We start from the raw sequence: 21,705 nt of genomic DNA, 5'->3' as shown, positions 1-21,705 counted from the left end.
GACATCTGCAATATACTGTCTGTGCCATATTTGGATAAGAATTGGATATGTTCACGTCTTGGACTGATACAGAGACACTTTCTATTCCAAACACCACCTACTGAAGTCCAATTTTATAATATGCAAGCCTAAGTAGTTTGCAATGCAGTTGCAATATTTGCTAACATTTATTTTTAGTACTTTCTTGGATATTGGGAAAGTCCAGAAGACTGGAATGAAGCTAACAGGTATCAAGGTATAACACAAAGAAAAGTATTTACAGGCCATATAGTCTGTACAAAACAAATGCACAGCTGAACTGCTCACATTCAATAAAGATGGAAGAATAATTTATGCTAATCGATACAGTTTTATAATGAAATACTAAATGAAGTAACTATTTTTATGAGCTTATGCATTTGGTTGATCAGGATCACTGCGTTTACATGAAAGATCTTTATAAGGCATCTAATTTACTCATTAGAATACCTGACTCCAATTAGCATAATATGAACTCATGAATTATATTAATTTGACCAAAATCTGTCAACTAGTAAGTCTTATAATGTAAAAGGCACAAATGACTCTTTTCTAGGTGTTTTGCTAGTAGAAATGTATTCCTCACTCGAGGTTATTCACTACTTTTTTCAATGACCTGAAAGAAAGAGCAGAATCACCAACAATAAAATAAGTAAAATGAGAAAAAGAATTGCAGAAGTCAAACAGCTTCCTCAAACTAAATTGAACAATGGTCTGGGTTTGCTGGACTGGTTCATTTCAAGATAGTGAACTCAAGAACAAAATGTAAGTAATGCTTTCTGCACTGGAAGCCAATAACTTTGAACTGACTTTAAGCACGATACCGAAGTCTTAATGAACATTGGCTCCTTACCCTTTGGCTAAGAGGACTGTTTATGAATCTTGTGATCATATTAAAGAAGAATCGTCCAAGGCCAGGAAATTGGTACAATTCTTTTATGTAGTTTGATAAAAAACCTGCATCCAGTTCCAGTTTCTATACCTCCAAAGGAGTACTGGCAAACAAAGGACTGGAAGATAGCTACCAGAGTGATCTTGGATCTCACAGGACATTGAGAAGTTCAGCCAATTTAGTTTACTGAAGCAAATATTAAGAAAGTGATTTAGTCACAGTATAGAAGCAAAGAAGTTTCTGAGAAGGCAGGATTCCTGCTTTTTGCCAGCAAAAGCAGGCTAAGAGCCAGTGGTTGCAAGTTAAAAATAGACAAAATAAAACCAGGGTAAGTAACCACCAAAACAATTTACTTAAGGATGTGGTGGGTTCTCCTTCATTTGAAATCTTTACAAGAAAAGCCACTGATCCTTTTAAAGAGATTCTGCTGTTTACTACAGACTTTAAAAGTTCAGCTCATCCTTCTCCTCTGTGTGTTTTAAGTAAGTTCTGGCAGCACAAGTGCCGACTGAGGTGCCCGGGGAAGTTTTTGATGAAAATGGAAACACAACCATCTTCCTTTACCTCAAGGGTCAGGCAGGCCTTTGACAGTAAGCAGCTTGCATCCTAAATCCACCTTAATTGCCAACAGGGGCTGCCTAAACACTGCTTCAGGTGTTTGCTTTTTATTCTTTAGTTATTTAAGCCAAATACTGAAAGGAGAGTGACCAAGCTCTGGAGAGGCAAGCGTTCCCCTGCTTCACCTACCTACACCTGCAAATCTGGGATATCTCCTGCACAAATTTTGACTCCGGTAGTTTCTGCTGCCTGTCGGGCACTTTATATCCTCTGGTTTTGGGGACAGAGCCCAGAGGGGCAACCTGGAAGTGCCCAGACCCAAGGCCCATCCCAGGCTGCTGGAGAGGGACAACGCTGAATACCTTCATGGAGGTGAAGTTCCGTGGTCGGTCGAACTGAAACTCCATTTCAACACAGCCCGTGCTGAAGCTCTCGTTCTTCCAGCCGACATAGTCATAGCCTGGCCACACGCGGTACTGGTGGCTCTGCGTGAAGTCGTCCAGTCCCAGCACACCGTCCGTCAGCTGGCCCAGGCCGCCGTACAAGTGCCTAGCGGGAAAGAGCCAACAGTTACATAGACCCAGCTGGGAGAGCTCAGAGGGAAAGCACTTGGGTCCTGCAGCTGGCACCAGAACATTCATTTGTTCACTCAACACATCCTGGACAAGAACTGGTTCTCTATTATCAGGCAACATCATATTTATTCTGTTCAGACTGGGCTTTTAAAAGCCTCCCCTGCTCTGGAAGAGGCAGGAGTTTGTGCACTGATATCAAGCACTGACAGCAAAGCCAAGCTACAAACAGAGTTTCTCAAGAAGGAAAACAGAGACCACAGACAGCGATGGCGTATGCTCTCCGAGCAGCAACCTTTACTTGCAGCATTTTATCACGGAGCTGCATGGGAGGAAACCAGTTCCCTACTATGGGGAAACCATTGGGGAAAGGTTTGCAGACAGGCACAGAAAAGCAGAAAACAGAGCAGTGAGACCATGGGAAGCTCACCCAGCCACAGCCAGTTGTAACTGGGATTATTTCTGGCATTGCTGCTTGTACAAAAGGAGAGCGTTACCGGCCCCATTTGCAAAGCTATTAAGATTTTTCTTCCAGGACCCTGCCTCGTTTAACTTCCTACCTGAGATTGCAAAGCCCACTGGGACAGTGCTGAGAAGCTGTACAGAGTAAAAGATGCCAGGCGTGGAACACTCCTGACCCACCTGCCTTCTGGGAGTCATTCCTGGGATGTCCCTTGTCTTATGGCAGGGCAGTGCTAACAGTTCAGCAGTACTAGTGCCCCAGCTTGCTCCCTGGACTTGTTTCATTCAGCTCCTCTGGGCAGCCTTTGTAACCTGAGCTGCTGCTGCATGTGCTGAAGCTGAATAAGCTGAAGAATACCCCAAGCCCATTCCAGGTGTGCCCTCAAATCAGAGGGATTTGCCTAGGCCTGCATACCTTCCTTGTGAACTCCAAAGCAGGACCAACAGTGGGAAGAGGTGGACTCCTTCTGGACTAGGCAGGCACGCAACCTAGAGTTCAACTACCTCTAAAGACTCCTTGCTTTGTATGCTGGGTTTTGTGCCTGATTTTAGAGCTTCCTGACATTCCCCAGCAAAGCCAGTTCCCTAAGTTAGAGCAGGACAGGTGAGTGCAACTGCTACTTCTGTCTGCACCTGTAAGCCCATTTTTCCTTTACATCCAACCTCCCACTATATCAGTGCAGGTTAGTGCCTGATACTTTCAAATGTAGTTCCCTGGTGTCTTGCAACATCCTTCACCCATGAAGAATGTACTTCTTCCGCCCATATTTTAATCGTAAGCATAATAGAACACAAGTAACTTAGAAAATTACCTCTAAGCATAAGGAATTTTAGGCATTACTAAAAACTTTCATGGAAATTAATGAAATATGAAATAGGACTTGGAATATAAGCACCTTAAAAAAAATCAATGGATGATGACAGGTCACTGAAGTCACCTATTAGGCACATTCTTGCACAAGCAGGGGTATGCTGCCTCAACAGGAGGCCCATGCCCAAGTCTGTCTGAGGTTTCAAGCCATCTAAATACATTCAAATCCATTTACAACAAATAAAGTGGTTGCGCAATGTCTGAAAGTTATTTAATATTTCATATTCAGACTGTTAATGAACTCTTTCCACAAAAGTTAACCGTTGGCTAAACCATAGTCACCTCAAAACTTTATACACCACCCTACCTAATTAATCTCAATCATATGAAAAATTAATGGTCCTTGTAATGAGCTGTCAAAATCCAGTTATTTTAGTCTTTTTGACTCCAAATTGGAAAAGCATCATACACAAGAAAGCTCTACAGTGATTAATCGGGCACCTTCCTCTCATACCACTTTGGCAGCAGTATCTCTGCTGACTTGAAGCTTCGTGCAGGGAGCAATGCAGCTTTCCAAGTTGTTTCAAGTCCATCAGAGCTTTCTTTTCAAAAATAGTGTCTCAAATCTGTCCAGAAGCTCAGAGTTATCAAGTGCAAGCCTAGAGTTCAAGTGCTGAGCATTTTCTCAGATGCCCAGTTTACTCTGAAGACCTCCTGCAACAGTTTAAGATGCAGTCTGCTGGAGAATGCACTTCAGATACCAAACTCCAGAAGCAACAAAGGCAATGGAGAGGGGAAGGACCTTCATCTGCTCCAGGGACACTGGGACTACACAGGCTGAAGATCCAGCCAGCTCTCCCACTCCAATCTGGGGCAACAGAAGAGTAGCAGCACCTTATGATCTGCAGTATCAAAGACAGCTTAAAACTACACCTGACCCAATAAAGAAATCAGTGCATTGAATATGGTCACAATTAGAAGCCAACAATGATGAGGGCTTTAAGGCAATCCCATACATCAGTACTGTCTCATCACATCACACCGCACAAAAACAGAAGCCATGAACAAAGACAGCACCGAGCTGTATAATGACAGACATCCTTTTGAAGAGAAGCACCAACAACTTCCAATAACAAAGGTTTGTTTGCCAGCTGGGGGGAATGAATCTGTCACATCATGAGCCCATGCCCTCCTTTAAAATAGCAACTAACAACATGTCGAAGGACCTGGAACAACAAAGCCACTGAAATAGCAAATGCTTTGGAGAATTAAGAGGCTGGCTTGCAGCCAGAGAGGTCTCACCAAAGAAGAGTTTGGGATACAAGATACTAATGACTAGGTAAGTAAGAAGAGAGAATTTGCACAGTGACCGAGAGAGAACAGGACGACTTCTCCCACCTGCGCTCCTGGTAGCCATCATAGGTCGAGTCATTCAGATAAACGATGGGGAAGCCAGGAGCCGCTATTGTCCCTCCTTCAGGAATGCTATAGGATGCCAAACCATCTAAAAGAGAAGGCCATATACCTCAGAAACACAGCAGCAGCAGCCTTCCATCATCTCTGCCCACATGATCCTTTCATTTATGATGTGGACCAACAGAAGCAGTTGGGTAGGCCTGGAATTCCCTCCGTATACTTGGGGACACAGGCGAGCCCCAGTCAGAGTTGTGCAAGGACTACTGTCCAGTGGCAGGCATGGGAATTGCTACTTACCGTACCAGACACAGCCGTACAGCTCCACCCTCATGCAGACTGTCATCGGCAGCTCCGTCACAGGGATCACCCGGATAAAGCGAGCAATGATGGGAGGCCGAAGATCTTTCAGGACCACATCATACGTGTCAATGTTGCCTTGGATCACCTGGAGAAGAGAAGCCCTTATCAGTAACTGCTCCCTGTTGTGCGATTCACGTGTACAGGGGTGTAACTGCACCCCATCGCTTCAGACCGGAGAGATTTCCCACACAGTATCTGCAGAGGGGTGGTGCTGCTGCTCCCCTCTCCTACCCAAGCAGTACTCTGGGGAGAGGAGAAAGGCAGGTGGGAGATGAATGCACGTGTGGACCTTATCACAGAATCACAGAATTTCTAGGTTGGAAGAGACCTCAAGATCATCGAGTCCAACCTCTGACCTAACGCTAGCAGTCCCCACTAAACCATATCCCTAAGCTCTACATCTAAACGTCTTTTGAAGACTTCCAGGGATGGTGACTCCACCACTTCCCTGGGCAGCCTGTTCCAATGCCTCACAACCCTTTCAGTAAAGAAGTTCTTCCTAACATCTAACCTAAAACTCCCCTGGCTCAACTTAAGCCCATTCCCCCTCGTCCTGTCACCAGGCACATGAGAGAACAGGCCAACCCCCACCTCACTACAGCCTCCCTTGAGGTACCTATAAAGAGCGATAAGGTCACCCCTGAGCCTCCTCTTCTCCAGGCTGAACAAGCCCAGCTCCCTCAGCCGCTCCTCGTAGGACTTGTTCTCCAGGCTCCTCACCAGCTTCATTGCCCTTCTCTGCACCCGCTCAAGCACCTCCATGTCCTTCTTGTAGCGAGGGGCCCAAAACTGAACACAGTACTCGAGGTGCGGCCTCACCAGAGCTGAGTACAGGGGGACAATCACCTCCCTAGCCCTGCTGGTCACACTGTTCCTGATACAAGCCAGGATGCTGTTGGCCTTCTTGGCCACCTGAGCACACTGCTGCCTCATATTATGCTGCAGAGACCTTCAGAGTTACTAGTACGTAGCCTCTCCTTCCCTCGTCACTAGTTACCTGGTAGAAAAAGGACATCAGGACCCACTATGAAGCACTGGACAAGCCAACAAAACTCCAGAGTTGCCGCAGCATCTGGTGGATGGAAGTTCCCACAGCACTGCCATAATCACCCCATCCTGCTCAAGTGTGGTCTGACACGTCAGGAACTTTTACCTCCCCTTCCCCTCAGCCTCACTGCAGTTCTGGGAAGGGTCCTCTGCTCATTCTGATGGTCAGTGAGTGGAAACAGCTGAAGCTGTCATCCTCCCTGCTGGTGGTGGGCACAAAGTGCCCAAGGGACTTGGAAAGGGTCTGGACCTCCAGAGACAGAATAAAAACACTTTTGACATCGAGAGTGAGCAACAAGTGTGGGGGCTCCTGTCCAAAGATACTACTCGTGGGAAGGATGAAGCAGAGGCTGAGGTTGCTCAGAAAACTACATGGATTGCAATTGGTGGTGTATGGGCAACTTAGAAGACAAGGGAGGCCAATAAGGGAGCAGAAAAGGGGCTTCCCCTTCACAGAGAGGATCTCCAGAGAATAAGGGTGTCTCGTGAGCACACTGAGAAGCAAGAGAACTTATGGTACCACAAAAGGAAGCTGCTCAGAAGGTTGCATCTCTCTGAAGATGAGCCAGGATAACAGCACAGAAAGGCTGCTGAAATGGAGAGGAGGTCGCCTCTGGTGGTCCTCTGGACTGCACCAGAAGAGCTGGGAAAGGTTCCTGCACCTGGTTGTACAGGTCTACTAAACTGCACAGTCCCAGCAGCTGACCAACAAAAGCAGAAGCTGACTCTCTTAAGGGACGGGAGGCACCTAGATAGACTGGAGCATCATGCAATCATCAGCGACGTGGAATTGGGCAAGGGTAAACGCTGGGTTCTGCACCTGGGACTGAGCAATGCCGGACAAAGGACGGGCTGGGAGAGGAGTGGCTGGAGAGCAGCCCTGAAGGAAGGGAGCTGGGGGTGCTGGTGACAGCAGGCTCAATGTGACCCAGCAGCATGCCCAGCAGGCAGCGTGCCAGCAGGCAAACCACATTTTGGGGTGCATTCACCACAGTTTAGCCAGCCGGTCAAGTGAGGTGACTCCCACCAGGCCTAGCACTGCTGCAGCCTCAACCTGAACACTGCATGCAGGTCTGCACAATGTGACGTTTTCCACAGTGTGGAATGGATGTTAAGAAACCTGAATGCATCCAGAGGAGGGCAACAAAGCTGGGATAAGGGCTGGAAGGTGTGTCCATGAGGAGAGGCTGGGACACTTGGGCTGTCTTGCCCAGAGAAAAAGAGACCAAGAGGAGGCTTCGCTGCTCTCTGCGGCTCCCTGAGGAGGGAAGTGCAGAGGCAGGTGCTGGTCCCTGCTCCCCCGTCACCAATGACAGGACACGTGGGAACAGCACAAAGCTGTGCCAGGAGAGAGTCAGACTGGATGCTCGTACAAGTTTAGTTACTGTGGGGGTGGTCAAACACCAGACAGGCTTCCGAGAGAGGCAGTCAATGCTCCATGCCTGTCAGGGCCCAAGAGGCAGCTGGATAATGCCCTCGGTAACACGCTTGTACTTTTGGTCAGTCCTGGAGCGGTCAGGCAGTGGGACTTGGAGATTTTTGTAGGTCCCTTCCAACTGAGCTATACTAACTCTTCTTCGGTAAAGGACAGTCAAAAAACAAAGCTAAAGGGGCATTTAGCTGCTTGTGGACGTTGTGACCAATTGAACACTGGTGCTACTTGAGACGCAGACTTCACCCAACAACATACCAGTGAAGAACAGTGACCCCCACAGAGCCTGAACTTCTCTTTCCAGCCTACAAACAGAGCATTTATAGCACACAAAGTCTGAGGGACAGGCAAGTAATATTAAAAGCCAAAGTTCTTTACTAATACTACTAGGTATTAGTACCTAATACGATCTCTGGCATTAAATACAGACCCTGCTGTGACTTCCAAAGCAACCCCAGTGCTAGAAATATCACTGTACCCGCTACCTTTCTAATCTGGCTTAGGTCTTCAACCTCCTGAGTCAGGGTTTTTCAAGCCGGCTTGAAGCAGGGTGATCTAACTCAGACAAAGCTGATTTCTTCCTAGGAAGTTTAAGGAAGGCTTATGAACATGACCAGAGTGCTGCTAGTGCTGCACTGTGTGTTCGAGTCTGCAGATAGCAGGAGACTGCTGCAGAGAAGCCCCTTTGGGTATGTGTGCTGAGCACATTTCCTACCCTCTAAAATTCTTCCTCCCCATAGCTCCCTACATTAAACACTGCTACCAGACACCCAGAACCTTATCTCCTTTCCCTGCCACCTTCCTTTCTTTTTTAATCACAAAACAGAAATCTGCTTTGCAGCTTCCAATTTAAAAGGTGAGTGTCCAGCTGGCAGAGGGACATTCACATAACATTTTGACTATGGACAGAAAGGTAGCAAAGAGCCACAGTTTTTAGTCAAGGCAATGGCAGCAATTTGAGGAAGCAAGTCAGGGGAATAACAGTGCAACATCATAGCAAACACAGGAGTAAAGCAGAAGATGCTGAATGCCTGATGATAAACAGGGAAGAGTCAGAAGAAAGTAGGATGCACCAGGCAAGAAATAGAGCACGTGCCTTCTGCAGTCTAATTCATAGAGACTTGATATGAATTTTGCATGCTCCACGATTCAGTTCCTACTACGCTCACCTTCCTGCCCTGACGATCCTTCCAGGAGATCCAACGCTCTCCGTTGCGGCTGTAGTCAATTCGGTAAGCACGGGCAAACTCTTTGCCTGTGGCACGGGCATGCCGTCCCTGAGTCCCAATCAAGGTGATGAAAAAGAGCTTATGCAGGTCGATCTGGAGGAACTGTACATCTTCTGGCTGCAGCAAGCCAGCTGGGCACCAGGCTCCATCCCCCTCTTCCCTTTGTAACCTGGGGGAAAACACGCACATTGAAAACACGTCACTTCCAAGGACTCACCCTTCCCAGTAGCTTAGGAGACACCTTGAAACTGTGAGAACTGGGTGAAAGAGGCCTACTTGCAAGTGAAACGACAGCTGGCTACCAAACACCTCTTCCCTTTGGGCTGATTGACTATTGAGACTTATCCGAATGCTGTAGCCAGATTTGCACTGTTCAGATCAACTCCCTTGGATTTAGTTACGACTCCTTAACTATAAAATCATTTCTTTCCCAGAAGCAATGCTTTAATGCTGATCAGAAACAGACACGTTACTCAGTAGGAAACTGCATATTGCTTGCTTTTTAGCATCGTGCCTAGAAAGTGCATCCCTGCTTCTAAATCTTACATAGTATAGCCTCAACCTCTGCTCGACCTCCTGCTACAGCTCTAACAAGCACAAATAGGAGCCATCAAACATTTTAGAAAGAAAAGCTTTGCCCATCTACAAACTTTTCTGAGTCATCTCAAAACAGTTTTCACATTTCTTTCATTCATCAGACTTGCTAGCAAAGGACACTGCCAGTGACACGATGTGGAACTGTCTGGTTAGGAGTTGAACATTATGGCACCAGATGCAGAGCTTCAGGTTTCTATCCTTGGAGACTGCATGCCAAGAAGGATGCTCTAGCAATCAGTAGGTGGAGCCACTAAAGGAAACACTGCCTTACCTAGGCTCCTCTAGGCTGAGCTGTGCAAGCCAGGTGATCGTGAAAGATTTAAATGTGGAAAACTTATCTGGAAACAAGACGGCTGTGGTGTCTTCCACAACAGATTTTCTGGCAAACGGGAAGCCCTTGAAAGGTCCTTGTCTTTCTGACAGCCATCCCAGCTCTACATGATGGGATCACTGAGTGCTATCAGCCCTCATGCATCAAGGAAAGAAGTGCCCAGCAGGAGACACTGGAGGTCAAGGTACAGGCTAGAGCAAAGACTTTTGTCTCAGGTTGGTCAACAATGTGCTGCTTGTGCAAGACTTTCTTCCAAGATGTGGCAAGTAAAACAAGTTCTAAGAAAGGCATGAAGGTGATTGTGAAATGACAGGGGCAGACATCTGCGTAGGACGGCTACGATCTCTAACAAAATGAAGTCAGCTACAGGATGTCTTCGTGCCTGCACTCCGTGGGCGCCCAGCTGCCCTAACAAACAGATGATGGTAGGAGATGGTAAGTGCTGCCTCAGGTCTTTGCAGAGCTAGGGATAAGCCATACATCAGAGAACTAAATGCATCTCCTGGCTTTCAGGCCATTTAAAAATCTTTGCTCTACCACAGACTAACAAAAGAAAGCCGGCATTAGGAGAGGTTTATGATTTTTGATGGCCCACATTCTTTATAAAAATAAAAGCATTGTAGTTAACCTGAAATTCCTATCTGACTTGCATAGAAACTAAAGAAATATTTGACATCATCGTAACAAACAAGTCTAAGGAAACTTAGGTTTGTAAATATTTTGAAAATCATCAGTTAATAGTTCTGAGAGAAATGAAACAAAAATGAAAAGCTGACTTCATGAAAAAGACCATAGTATTTCTTGACCTTGAAAGAAAAATCTGAAGCTGCTTTTTTAACAATTCCCCAACTCTACAGTTTCCAGGGTTTTTTTGGTCGAAGTAGAAACAGTCCATTTCTTCAAGAGGACTCAGCTGAAAAGTGCTATGTGCTGCTTGTACAGCCAAATCCTGCAACTCTCCAAACACCAAGACATCACCACCTCTCTGGGTACCTTTCTGACAGGTCTACCACTTCACTCTCGTGGGGACAATTCTTAATATTGAGTCAGAATGTCATGTATTACAGCAATGCAATACTTCAAGGGTGAAGGTAAGCAAAAGCTTATTTCTCAATCATATTGGATATCTAAAAACTTTTTTCTTTTTTTTTTTTTTTTAATTTACACGTTTTGTTAGGGATCAACCTACCGTGCATACTGGGGTCCTGTGGAATCATACCACTGGCTGGAAGCAGTGATGTCTTCATCCCTTATCGTCCCTTCGTGCATTCCCAAAGGGTAACGGCATATAGCTGAAAATGGGAACAAAAGCAAGTAAAAATCAGTACCAACTCTTTTTAGATCACCAGACAAGTTTAATTAAAAGACTATCATGCCTAGGGAATAAACGTGGTAATGATAAAGTTGAGAATGCAAATAAAAAGGATGAAATACTTCATAATTGCTATAAACTAAAATTATGTGTAATGAAATACACTCAGAGCTGGTGTCATTCTGCAGAGTTCTGGCAAGAAAAAACTTTACAAAGAAGCATTTTAAGAACAAGAAATCCAAACCCACGCTAGTGTTACTGGTTGCATGGGCCTATTCTACAATGAAACATTATATAGGAATAATTGTGCAATATAAAAAGGAAGCAACTGTTACAAGTTTTTGCTGTTTCCTCTGGAAGAACCCAGATGCTTGACTTGCAATCAATACAAATGACTGTTATTATTCTCACCAGTCCAATAATAAGTGAGAAGTTAAAGAGCATCTATCACAGGTGACCAAACAACTCCAGCTTATGGAAGCATCTGCACCATTGTGTCACTGTGGGTTAGAGTTTACATTTGAGTGAAGCCCCCAATCATCCACACTGCTCCACCCTGGTCTGCCCCTGCCTCTAGCCATGAGTGGAGCAAGCAATTCTCTCCAGGCATGCTTCTCACTCCAACTTGGTGCCTCCAAGGCGCACAGACAACTGCCTCAACCCACAGGGCTCTGCAAGCTCAATGCAGCTCAATTCACCAAGGACAGTGCAGACGTAGCTCACAAGTCTATGCGGGCCAAGCCCTCCCCCCTGATGTCATGTTTTAAATATGTTTTGGAATATTAGAGATGCTTCGGAAAACTCAAAGTCTTAATGTATTCATTAAGGCTCAGTATTCAAAACAGGCAAGCAAGATATTTTTGTCAGACTGACATCAACAGTAGATTAAAGAAGTTATATGGGATTAAATCATGAAACAATTAAAGGCAAAAACACAGTCACTGACAAGTCCCAGAAGAGAAGGAAACGCGCTCTCTTATGCATCATTGGTCCTTGTGCCCTGAGCTCGCAGCAGCCCCAGCTCTTCCCCTTGCCTGCAGTGACACAGGCAAGTGACAGCACGTGCTGCAGCCTCTCCAGAGCGGGATGCGTGTCAGCTGCATCCTCAGCACATCCCCACAGCCACGCTGCCTGCTGCCACGTCAGCAGCTCTGCTTGCCCTTCCCTCGGGGAGGGCACGGCCTCGGGTGTCCTCGTTTCTGTTTCTCATGGCTGCTGCCCTCACACCAAGCCTGGGTAGGGCTGTTCACTGGGTTCGGGAGCTACAAGACAAGACAGAAGCCTGAAACCCACCTTTCCGTTACCACCATGCAGAAGAAATGTGGGCTGAATAACTACCTGCCAGATTTCATGCCTGTGCACAGAGGTTATTGCGATAGGGTTGGGCTGCAGCTGTTGTCAGGCACAGCATCAATGCACGTGTGCTGGTATTAAATAATCTTGATAAATTATTAAATAATCTTGTAGAGGAAATGGATGGTGAGTTGACAATGTTTGCTGATGACCTCAGATTATTTAATATAAAAAGATTCCAGCTGACAGAAGAAAGCTCCCATGGTACTGTCTGACTGCAGTAAAACAGCACAAGAACTAGGTAAAGAACAAGTTAAACATACAAACACAACTAAAACTCCAAAACAGCTCCTTCAGGATACACAGGTTACCATGCAGAGGAAGGAGACCATTCTATGAGCAGCTGAATGCACATAAAATCAAACAGTGAATGCAAAAACCAGAACACACCATTACACAGCTGTCTGCATTCGTGGTCAGATGCTGGTCAGCTATGGAATACAGCTTCCTTTTCCCATCAAAAGGTAGAGAAGGCAATGTAGATGACACACAACGAAGGATCAACAGACTTATTACAGAATAGACTACTGAAGCATGACAAAGATCATCTACATCCTGAACAATTACTTGCTGCTTCTCAAAATCCCAGAACTAGGAGGCATCAAGGCATCAGGCAGCTGGGTTCAATACCAACATACGCATCCTTAACCTGCTAAACACTACAAATGCCAAAGGTTCACATGGCTTCAAAAATCAGCTGAACTCACAGATTCAATGTGCACTAACAGCTACTTAATGGAAAGGCACAAGTGCTCGCTCAGAAAGCTCTGAAGCAGCTTGCTACAGTCAGCTGAGAAGGCAGCTGGGGGAAGCACCCTGTGAACTCATCCGGAACCAGCCAGGATGGGATCCTGCTGGAGTCGGGACACCAAGCTGGACGGGCCTCTGGTCTACCCTGAACATTGATCCATCTGAGGTTTCGTAGAAGGCCTGTTTATAGAAGAAATCCCTGGAAGGCAGCTGGTCTCTGGCTGTGGTCAGTGCCTACACTCAGGCACGATGACTGTGGCTGCTGAAAACCAACCCAAGGCTCTGACCCTGCTCTGATGCTGAACAGTAAGTTCAGTAAACCAGCCTGGCCTCACCTGGCTTAATTCTGACCTGTCCCACCATAGACCAGTACAATCCAAACCACTGCAGGAAAGCTAGTAGGCTGCTGACTGGTGAGTACCTAAAGAGGTCCCAAAAGGGCAGAATTGTCACCTGAAAGCAGAAAGGGATTTTGTGATTCTGCAGCGTGAGTCCTGTCTGGTCTCACCTTTGTTAAGGAGAGCAGACCCTACACCAATGCCACGTGGAGAGCCAGGGAGGGACTCTTGGAGACTGGGAGTTATCACAGTCCTGAACAAAACTCACTCACTCACACATCCTGGGCTGGCAGACGGAAGCCAGAGTGGCTCTGGCATTGAGGGATGTGCTCTACAGGTGGCTGCGATTCACAGCAGCAGAAGGCTCTCACCAAAATGCGCATCCCATCAGACTCCTGCTCAGACTCCTCCAACTCCTTACTATGCACCCAGGGACACACTTGTCTGCCATGCAGATAGATACCCAGAGGGTAAGAAAAACGACACAGCTCACATCTCTTATAGTGAGGTCAAACATCTGATGCTGGGCAAAAGAACCGCATAGGATCCTTCCCAAACAGGTCTGGCATCGTCCACAAAGCAGCCCCTTCAGTTTAGAAGGCATCTGCATTGCTTACAGGTCTACAGCCAGTCTGGAGGGGCTTCAGACAACTCCTGGAGCAGATAAGGGCAACACAACCCAGGGCCATCAGCTGGGGCTGTGTGTCTGGGTGGGAACAGCAGGGCACAGCCCCTGGGACAGAGGCGGCTGAATAACTGCAGAGCTGAGAAAGCAAAGCTGCTGGAGGAAGCCACAGCCAGAACACAGAAGTACTAGCAAAGCCACATGCTCATTTCTCAGTGAAAGAAATTACTGCTAGAGGGTGGTACCACAGCCTGGTGCTCAGAGCCCATTCGACCAGCTAGGGTCCTGCAGGGGGAGAGCTATTCCTGCACCTTCGGGTGCGCTGACTTCTGCGCTCACTGCCACCAAAGGGGATCTGCACGTGATTGACCCTCTGGCTGCTGTCTTCCCTGTCCTGTTCTTCCACTAGTTTTAACCATCAGAACCAGCTGGCAACCACTGCTTAGAGCTGGGCATTAGAGGGAGGGACAGCAACGCCTGCCGAGCTTCCTCACGGGCTTCACATCACTTCTGTTCAGTGGCAGTGACCTCAAGCTGCCGGGAACATCTACAGGGCAGAGCAGTCAGAGCCAGACACAGTCACAGGACTTCAAGCAGAGCCAGACCCAGCAGGGTGAACCAAGCCCCTCAGGGTAGCACTGCTGTCTCGCCACACCTTGGGACAAGCTGGAAAAGGACTACACTCATTATTTCAGACTGTCTCTGGCTGAAACCACCTCATTATGGTGTTTTTCGCAATATATTGCAGACTTATCTTACTCATCTCTGTCAGACTTGCAGCTTGCTCCATGCAGTAGGATACAAGGCATTCCCTCCCCAGGGGCTCGCAGGCTTGTATCACTGTCGCTAGCCTAGAGCTTTGAGCCAGGTAAGGTTTTTAAACCTTTCCTTCCACATCTCTCTCCCCCCAAAACCCTGCTTGCTGGCTGGAGAGCTGTGGTTTATGGTTTGCTAACTGGTAATTTGTTTTCCACAGCAAGCAAAGTCTCTCTGAGCCAGTCTAGAGCCAGTCTTTTTTCTGCAGGCCACATGGCCAAAGTTATGAAGAGAGAACCAGAGCTCCAAAAGCAGGCTTGCTGAGGGCACAGACCCTGTGGGTGGGTGGGTGCAGAAAGGAATAAATACATGTGCCTGAGCCCTCCAGGGACTGTCAGGTGTTCCACTCCAGCACAGCCATCAGGGAAGACAACCCATCTCGGGCACCCAGGGACTACGTTAGTGAGTGTATGTGTTCATTACAGTTATGTGCATTCACCATGAGAAGCAAAAAAAAAAAAAAAAAAAAAAAGAAAAGGCTGCAAATGAAGATGTGAAAAGCGGGAGAGCACGGTCCTCTCCCAGCCTGGCAGCTCCCTACCAGGGTTGACTTCGGTGCCAGAGGGCTCAGGCAGTGAGGCCAACAGCAGCATGCAGAAGATCATGGTAGCAGTCGGAGGCGCTGCACAGGGTCGGATGGATGCGAGTCCTTCACAGGTGGCAGCTGCCGTCTACATTTCTGAAAGACAAAGCAGAGAGAGATGAGAGTCCTCCCAAGGCAGGGCTTGCTATACTGTCATTGCCTCATGATGGGCTGGGCAATTTTTCATGCCTTCAGAAGCATCCTGACCCTGCTCTGATCCTTCTTCTGATCAGAGGCTTGCCTGATCACGCGAATCCCCTCTGGTGTTGTTAACATCGCCCAGCTCAGCTGCCGCATCGACAGTGTGGACACACTCAATGACTGCTCTTAAAGAAGTCCAATGAAAAGTCATCTCTCCCCTGTTTATTGATCGCTTTCCTTGTTATATTCACAAGTCCAGCAGCTGTTTCTAGAGCAAACCTGCATGGCCCAGCCCGGCTCCCCAAGTGGTGCTGATCCATCCAGACACTTCCACCTGCTCCAAGCACTCCGAAACTTGTCACTCGATCTCAAGATAAACGTCTAAAACAGGGTGAAAATAATCTCTCCCTTCACATCTACGTGACTGCCAAAAAAGCATGTGCACTCACACATGCAAGTACACTTAATTTCCTGTTTGGAAATGAGGAAAACTGCAAAGGGCTCAAACTCTGGCAATTCCAGTGGAAAGCCACGATACAACCCATGTTCCTGGAGGTGTTATCAGTGAAGCTACACAAATTCTTTGCATCCACATTCACTACAAACTGCTTTGGGAGGTTCCCATCCTGGAAGATTGCTTTACGGAAGGCAGGCTAGAGGGCCTGTCTCCTACTGAAATGGTAGAAGAAAACAGAACAAGTCAATAAACAAAAAATTCCCAGAGCCAGAGGGCATTTGCTTAGAAATCCTCAGAGTGGCATTAAAAAGGCAAAAGTGGACATTAGGATTGGTCAGCAGAGAAAGAGACCATCACCATGCCAGTGCGAACGCACATCTAAGAATGACAGAGCATCAGATGCCCTTAGCTCAGAGTTGTAACAAAAGGCTGTATTTTTTCCACTCAACATAATTAAACTGTACAAGGCTCAGCCTTCAGTTGCTGTGGATACCACAACAATTGGCTTTACTCACTACAAAGATGCACTATGGGTTCTTAAAGCCGAAGGTAAAACCTTTGGCTCCAGAAATCCCCCAGCTGGACACCCAGGAGCTAAATCAGGGCTAGAATCACTGAGGCTTGCCCTGGTTTTATGCTCTTTCCTAAGGATTTGCTCCCGGCCATTGTCCCTGCTGGATTCCATCAGAGAAGAAGGCTCCGAGCCCGACAGCCGACCTAAGGGCCTTCTTGGGAAAAGCCAAAGGGGAGGAGGGGAACCAACAAGGGGCGGGTGCTGCCCCGAGGCACTGTGCCCAGCACTGTGGCACTACAAACAAGTGGCAGGAGACCTTACGATTGCCAGGGCACCTCCTGCTTCAGCCACCTCTTGCGCTCCCTGTGAGCACCTTGGCCATGGCCATAACAAGGGTCTGTGATCCTGAGACCTCATGCAACCTGAGGTGGGGGCTGTGTAAAAGCAAACCAGCGGCAAGGGAAGGCAGCTCACGTCTCAGCAGTGGGGTCTGGCAACCAGGGGAGAGGCTCTGGGCAAGCCCTTGCGAGCTGCCTGTGCATCTGTGATGGTCTTCCCCCCAGAAAACAGAGGGGATCCCAAAACTGATAGTGCAGCTGTGGATGCCATGGAGCAGAGACTGGCCGTAGCTCACTGGAGGGGGATTTTTTGAGGACATTTTTGCAGCAGAGTTTGAAGACAGAGCTGGATGTTTGTTGGTGCAGGCAGTTGGCTAGGGTGCCCCAGCTGACCAAGCAGGGCTGCCAGTGGGAACTGGTGAGAGCTGGGTGCAAGAGGACACTGTGCCCACACAGGGCCTTAGGAAGGAGAAGATCATAGGTCTTAAGACTTTCATTTTATCCATCTTCCTGACATAAGTGGTAGCAAACCCAGCAGAGAGTACCAGGTGCCCTGACCACAGCCCTGGGGCTCCGTGGGCACAGCCTGGGCTGGAGACAATCCTGCCCTGGGGCCCTGGGCTGGAACAGCCGTGAAACAGAGCTGTGAGCTCCTGAGGGGGTCCCTGCAGGAGGACAGCACCCTGGAGACATCTCCCCATCGGTGACTTCCCAGCTGGAGGCTGTGCAGCTGGCAGCCATATGGGGCAGCCCTCAGATGGCAGAGGACGAGCACCCCACTGCCCCATGCCCTCAGCGCCTAGGAAGGGCCCGGCCAGCAGGAGGGCAGCAGGTACTGTATAGACACAGGCAGCTCCAGCAAAACCCTCTGGGAATGTGCCCTGTAGGTCAACCAGGGTTAAGAGAAAACATTGCCAAAGAGCACCAAAAGCACCAAAATCGTATGTTGCCAGGTGAGGACAAGAGACAGCTGCTGATGCAGAAAAGGAATCAGAGCAACCCCAGATGTGATTTAAGTGCTCAGATGCCGTGCCCTCCTGTCTGATCCAAAAGCCCAGCAAAGGGCTCGGCAGCAGGGAGGCAGCTGCCCAGGGGAGCTGTACAGAATGGGGATGAAGCAGCACCCACCCCGTGGCTCAGCACCCGCAGCCCCACTGGGACAGGCTACCACCACCACAGGGCTCCAGCAGCTGCAGGAGAGGTGCTGGGTCTTAGCATAAGGATTTGGCCTTTTAAGAGGATGACAAACTTAGCACAACTCTTGTCGGGTTATGAGGACATCCACCATTATTCCTGCAATGTAACAGATGCGACATGCAAAACAAGCAGCAACATTATCTCATTTGACCAGGTACTGAACAAGCACTAATTTAGTGCCCATCTCTGCAAAGATCACGTTAAATTACACCCATTGTATTGCCATCATGTTGACATTTAGCCGCCTGAATACAGCGATCAGAATGTAAAAAATAACAGGAGGGAAGAGGGAACTGGGGGGAGCAAGGCAGGTCACACAAGTGTCCAAGCACCACGCCAGCTCCTGCCACTGAGCCAGCAGCCGGCAGGAGCAGCAGCGGTGCCAGCTCCATCCCGGCCCCATCCTGCCCTGGTGGCTGTGCCCAGCACCCTGTGGGCCTAGGGCTTCCCCAGGAGGTGACAGGCATGGGGAGCTCAGCAGGTTACACACAACTGCTGTGGCCTGGGGGAGCGGCAAGCTGAAACTGGAAGATGCAGCGAGGCCAGCCTGGTCTCCAGGAGAGATGAGGAAAGCTTCAGAGCTGGCTCCAGAGCTCACCTGTGCAGTTCTGTGCCCATGAATGCTGGCTTTGGATTTGGCCCTGAGACCTCTGCTTCCACTCCCGTGCCTAAGGGTGTCCACGGCAAGCAAGATGAACCCTCTCAGGAGCCAGCTTTCTCCAGCGATGGCAGAGGGAACCCAAAGGGCTGGCTCAGACCAGCCTCAAACTCCCCAGGGTGCCACAGTTACGTGAGACGAATCCTCCCCTTTGTACACAGCCGTGAAGAAATGCTCCCAGCAGGTCAGCCCGACGCAGGGACCCAGCAGCTGGGCATTGCTGGCTGGTCCTGGCCCACTACCGAGGCTGTGGGGGAGTCCCGGGAGAGGAGCCGCATGCAGGGAGCAAACTGCGTCACTTCTCATCTGCTCGTGCCCCGCAGCTGTCCCTGCCTCGAGCAAGGACACCGAGAACGTTTTTTGATCCTGTCCTGTACTTAGAGGAGCCTCAGCCCCACTCTGGAGCTCTTCCTGTTGGAAACTGTTTGAACAACTGCTGATGTTGAGTTTTTGCTAAGTCCTCATCCCAGCTGGTAGTAGATTTGGTTTCCCAACTGCACGCTTCCATGTGCTAGAACAGACAGGAATACACCAACTACCAGCCTCTGCACGAACGGCTCTGAAATCTTCTTCCTAATGATTTTTTCTGCCTGGACAGCTCACTTTTCTTCATAGCTCCTTCAGCTGCACTGGAGTCCCCTGCTTTGCTTTATGACCTGCCCACGTACACGGGAAGTGCCAACACTACAGCACAAGCCTGAAACCAGCACAAACAGGATTAGCAACATCCTCACAGAGGCAAGAAAGTGTTAAACTCCGTTCCCGGACTGAATGGATCAAGTTGCTAATTGCTAACAGCTGGCTGCAGGAGAATAAAATCCTGTTACAATCATTGTGAGAGTGGAAAAAAAATCTTCTTGCTGAAAAACTCCCTAAGAAACGTAAGGGAGGGCAGTTTATTCCCAACATACCCAGCAGATACCACGTCTAAAACCCGAGCCATCCTCCCCAGAGGAGCTTGCTGTGACCCCGCACTGTCCCCAGCGCAGCGTGGGGCTTACAGCAAGGCCTTGGCGCAGCGGGCGCAGGAGGGAGCTGTTCTTTAGTGATCCACATGAAGAAGGTGGGACTTGGAGCTCCTCCAGGTACTGTTCTCCCTCCAGAGATCCATTACGGAGGTCTGGCATGTTTGCAAGCCTCTCTAGATCCCAGCTGAAGCAGGCATTTGTTTTAACTGGTTCCTTCGCAGATCGTTACCTCGGAGCGGGACCTTCGGGTTCGTTGCAGGAATCCCATTAGAGATGCCCAGCACTGTGCCAAGACTCTGTGGTCACGACCAAAACCCATAGGTGTGCGTGAGAGGTGTGCTGTACAGCAAGAGCATCTATCCAAAAATCGGAATATCCCCAGAGGAGGTTCAGGAATGGTCAGACCCATCCAAGGTACCTGGATGTTACAGCCACAAGTCCTAAAGGCGTGTAAGAGGAAACAGCGAAGCTACTAACTGGGGCAATATCTGAAGCCTGAAGGCCAACAGGTGTGATTTCCAGCTTTGTGGCTCCAGAACAACGGTGGAGCTTTTCTCTTGGCCTCAGAACTAATCTGAGGCACCCCAAACCCAGCAGTCTGCCCCCGGAGCACACACCTGAAGCCCATACAGCTCCAGTTTGACCAAGCAAAACGTGCTGAGGAAAGCACTCAGCAGAAAGCATTCTGACCACCTCTTGAAACGTTTTACTTGATTTACAATTCTAATACTTCTCCTTGCTCCTCGTATTGATTTTTTTTTTTTTTTAAGAGGACTTAAAGCTCCGGTCACCACCTCCCTGCACACCCCCACCCACCCGTAACAAAGATTGCTTGGCTGGTGGCAGCCAGGAGCGTGTGGGGACAACTGGCCCAAGGCAAAGCGGCACCTTCTGGGTAACACAACCACCACGAGGCTGGGGAAGGCAGAGCTGCTCTCAGGACCCTGGCCTGAGAAAATGGCTGCCCAGCAAGCAAGCAACGAGCTTTCCCTTCAGCAAAGTCACAGCACGGCCCCGGCAGCTGGCCCTGGCTGGGGTGTGGCAGGCAGTGCGAGGAGAGGCCTGTGTGTGACACTGGGTGACACCGGGGGGGACCGGGCCAGGCTGAGCACAACGGGGACACTAACAGGGGAACCAGGCAAGGTCCTCGTATGAGGCACCAAGGGGAGATCTCAGATGCAGGCACCAGAGATGGTCAGGAAGGTGAAAACCCTGCGGCAGAGTTGGGAGTGCAGTGAGGAACGCAGGGCAGGAGCAGAGACCCCACAAAGCAGTGTCCAGAGGGGGGACATGGCCGGACAGGTGACAGAAGCCATACTTTAGGTGAAAGGGTTGGGTTAACAAGGTGCATGAGAGAAATAAGAGGCAGTAATGGAAAAATGGAGGAGTAACAAGCCCCAGTGTGACCCTGGAGATGTCCACAGAAGGAACCCCAGAGCCAGGTCTGTGGCAGGGGCAGAGCAGGACGTGGAGGTCTTCGTGTACCTCCAGGTGGGTGAGACAGGGCTGCCCCCAGGCTGAGGAGGCTCTGAACATCACTTTCCACGCTGTAGCCAAGGATCTGATGAGGCCATTACAGAAAAGGAAAGCGACACCTCACTCTCGCAAGATTTTGAGAGAAAAAAACGTATTCCAGTCACCCACACGTGATGGTTACTTAGCACTAGGAGAAGGCTCAGCCCGCAGACCCAAGCCCACCAGTGCCACAGCTGAGCCAGGAGAGGGGTGTTCTGGCACACATTGGATCCCCCCCAGTCCTCCCATTGCCCATGGGCTGGTTCCAGGGACAGAAGCTGCTCTGTTCCTGTGACTGCTTTGTCACAAACCAGATTTAAGGATAACAGAACAAATGTAATTTAACATTAACACTGCACTAACACCCCGACTGTTGGTTGTCCCCTTCCCAGCTGTGCCTGCCCCCGGGACACAA

The 21,705-nt window shown here is 48.9% G+C and overlaps 1 protein-coding gene across 3 annotated transcripts in view; it reads right to left on the bottom strand.

Moving 5' to 3' along the window:
• Nucleotides 1-21,705, bottom strand: part of LOC311217087 (discoidin domain-containing receptor 2-like) — a 58,517-nt gene that overhangs the window by 17,118 nt on the left and 19,694 nt on the right. For all 3 annotated transcript variants that reach the window (XM_084298825.1, XM_084298826.1, XM_084298824.1), the window contains exons 2-7: nt 15,461-15,598; nt 10,915-11,017; nt 8,738-8,966; nt 5,027-5,174; nt 4,712-4,817; nt 1,831-2,017 (exon numbers count right to left, since the gene is read on the bottom strand). In XM_084298825.1, coding sequence (XP_084154951.1) covers nt 1,831-2,017; nt 4,712-4,817; nt 5,027-5,174; nt 8,738-8,966; nt 10,915-11,017; nt 15,461-15,524 — 837 coding nt within the window. In that variant the 5' untranslated portion in view covers nt 15,525-15,598. The remainder of the gene's footprint in view (nt 1-1,830; nt 2,018-4,711; nt 4,818-5,026; nt 5,175-8,737; nt 8,967-10,914; nt 11,018-15,460; nt 15,599-21,705) is intronic.

The sequence above is a fragment of the Netta rufina genome (assembly GCF_964035555.1).
Source record: "Netta rufina genome assembly, chromosome: 20".
NCBI lineage: Eukaryota > Metazoa > Chordata > Aves > Anseriformes > Anatidae > Netta > Netta rufina.
Note: the sequence above shows the minus strand (reverse complement) of the source record. Positions and strands in the feature narration are given on the sequence as shown.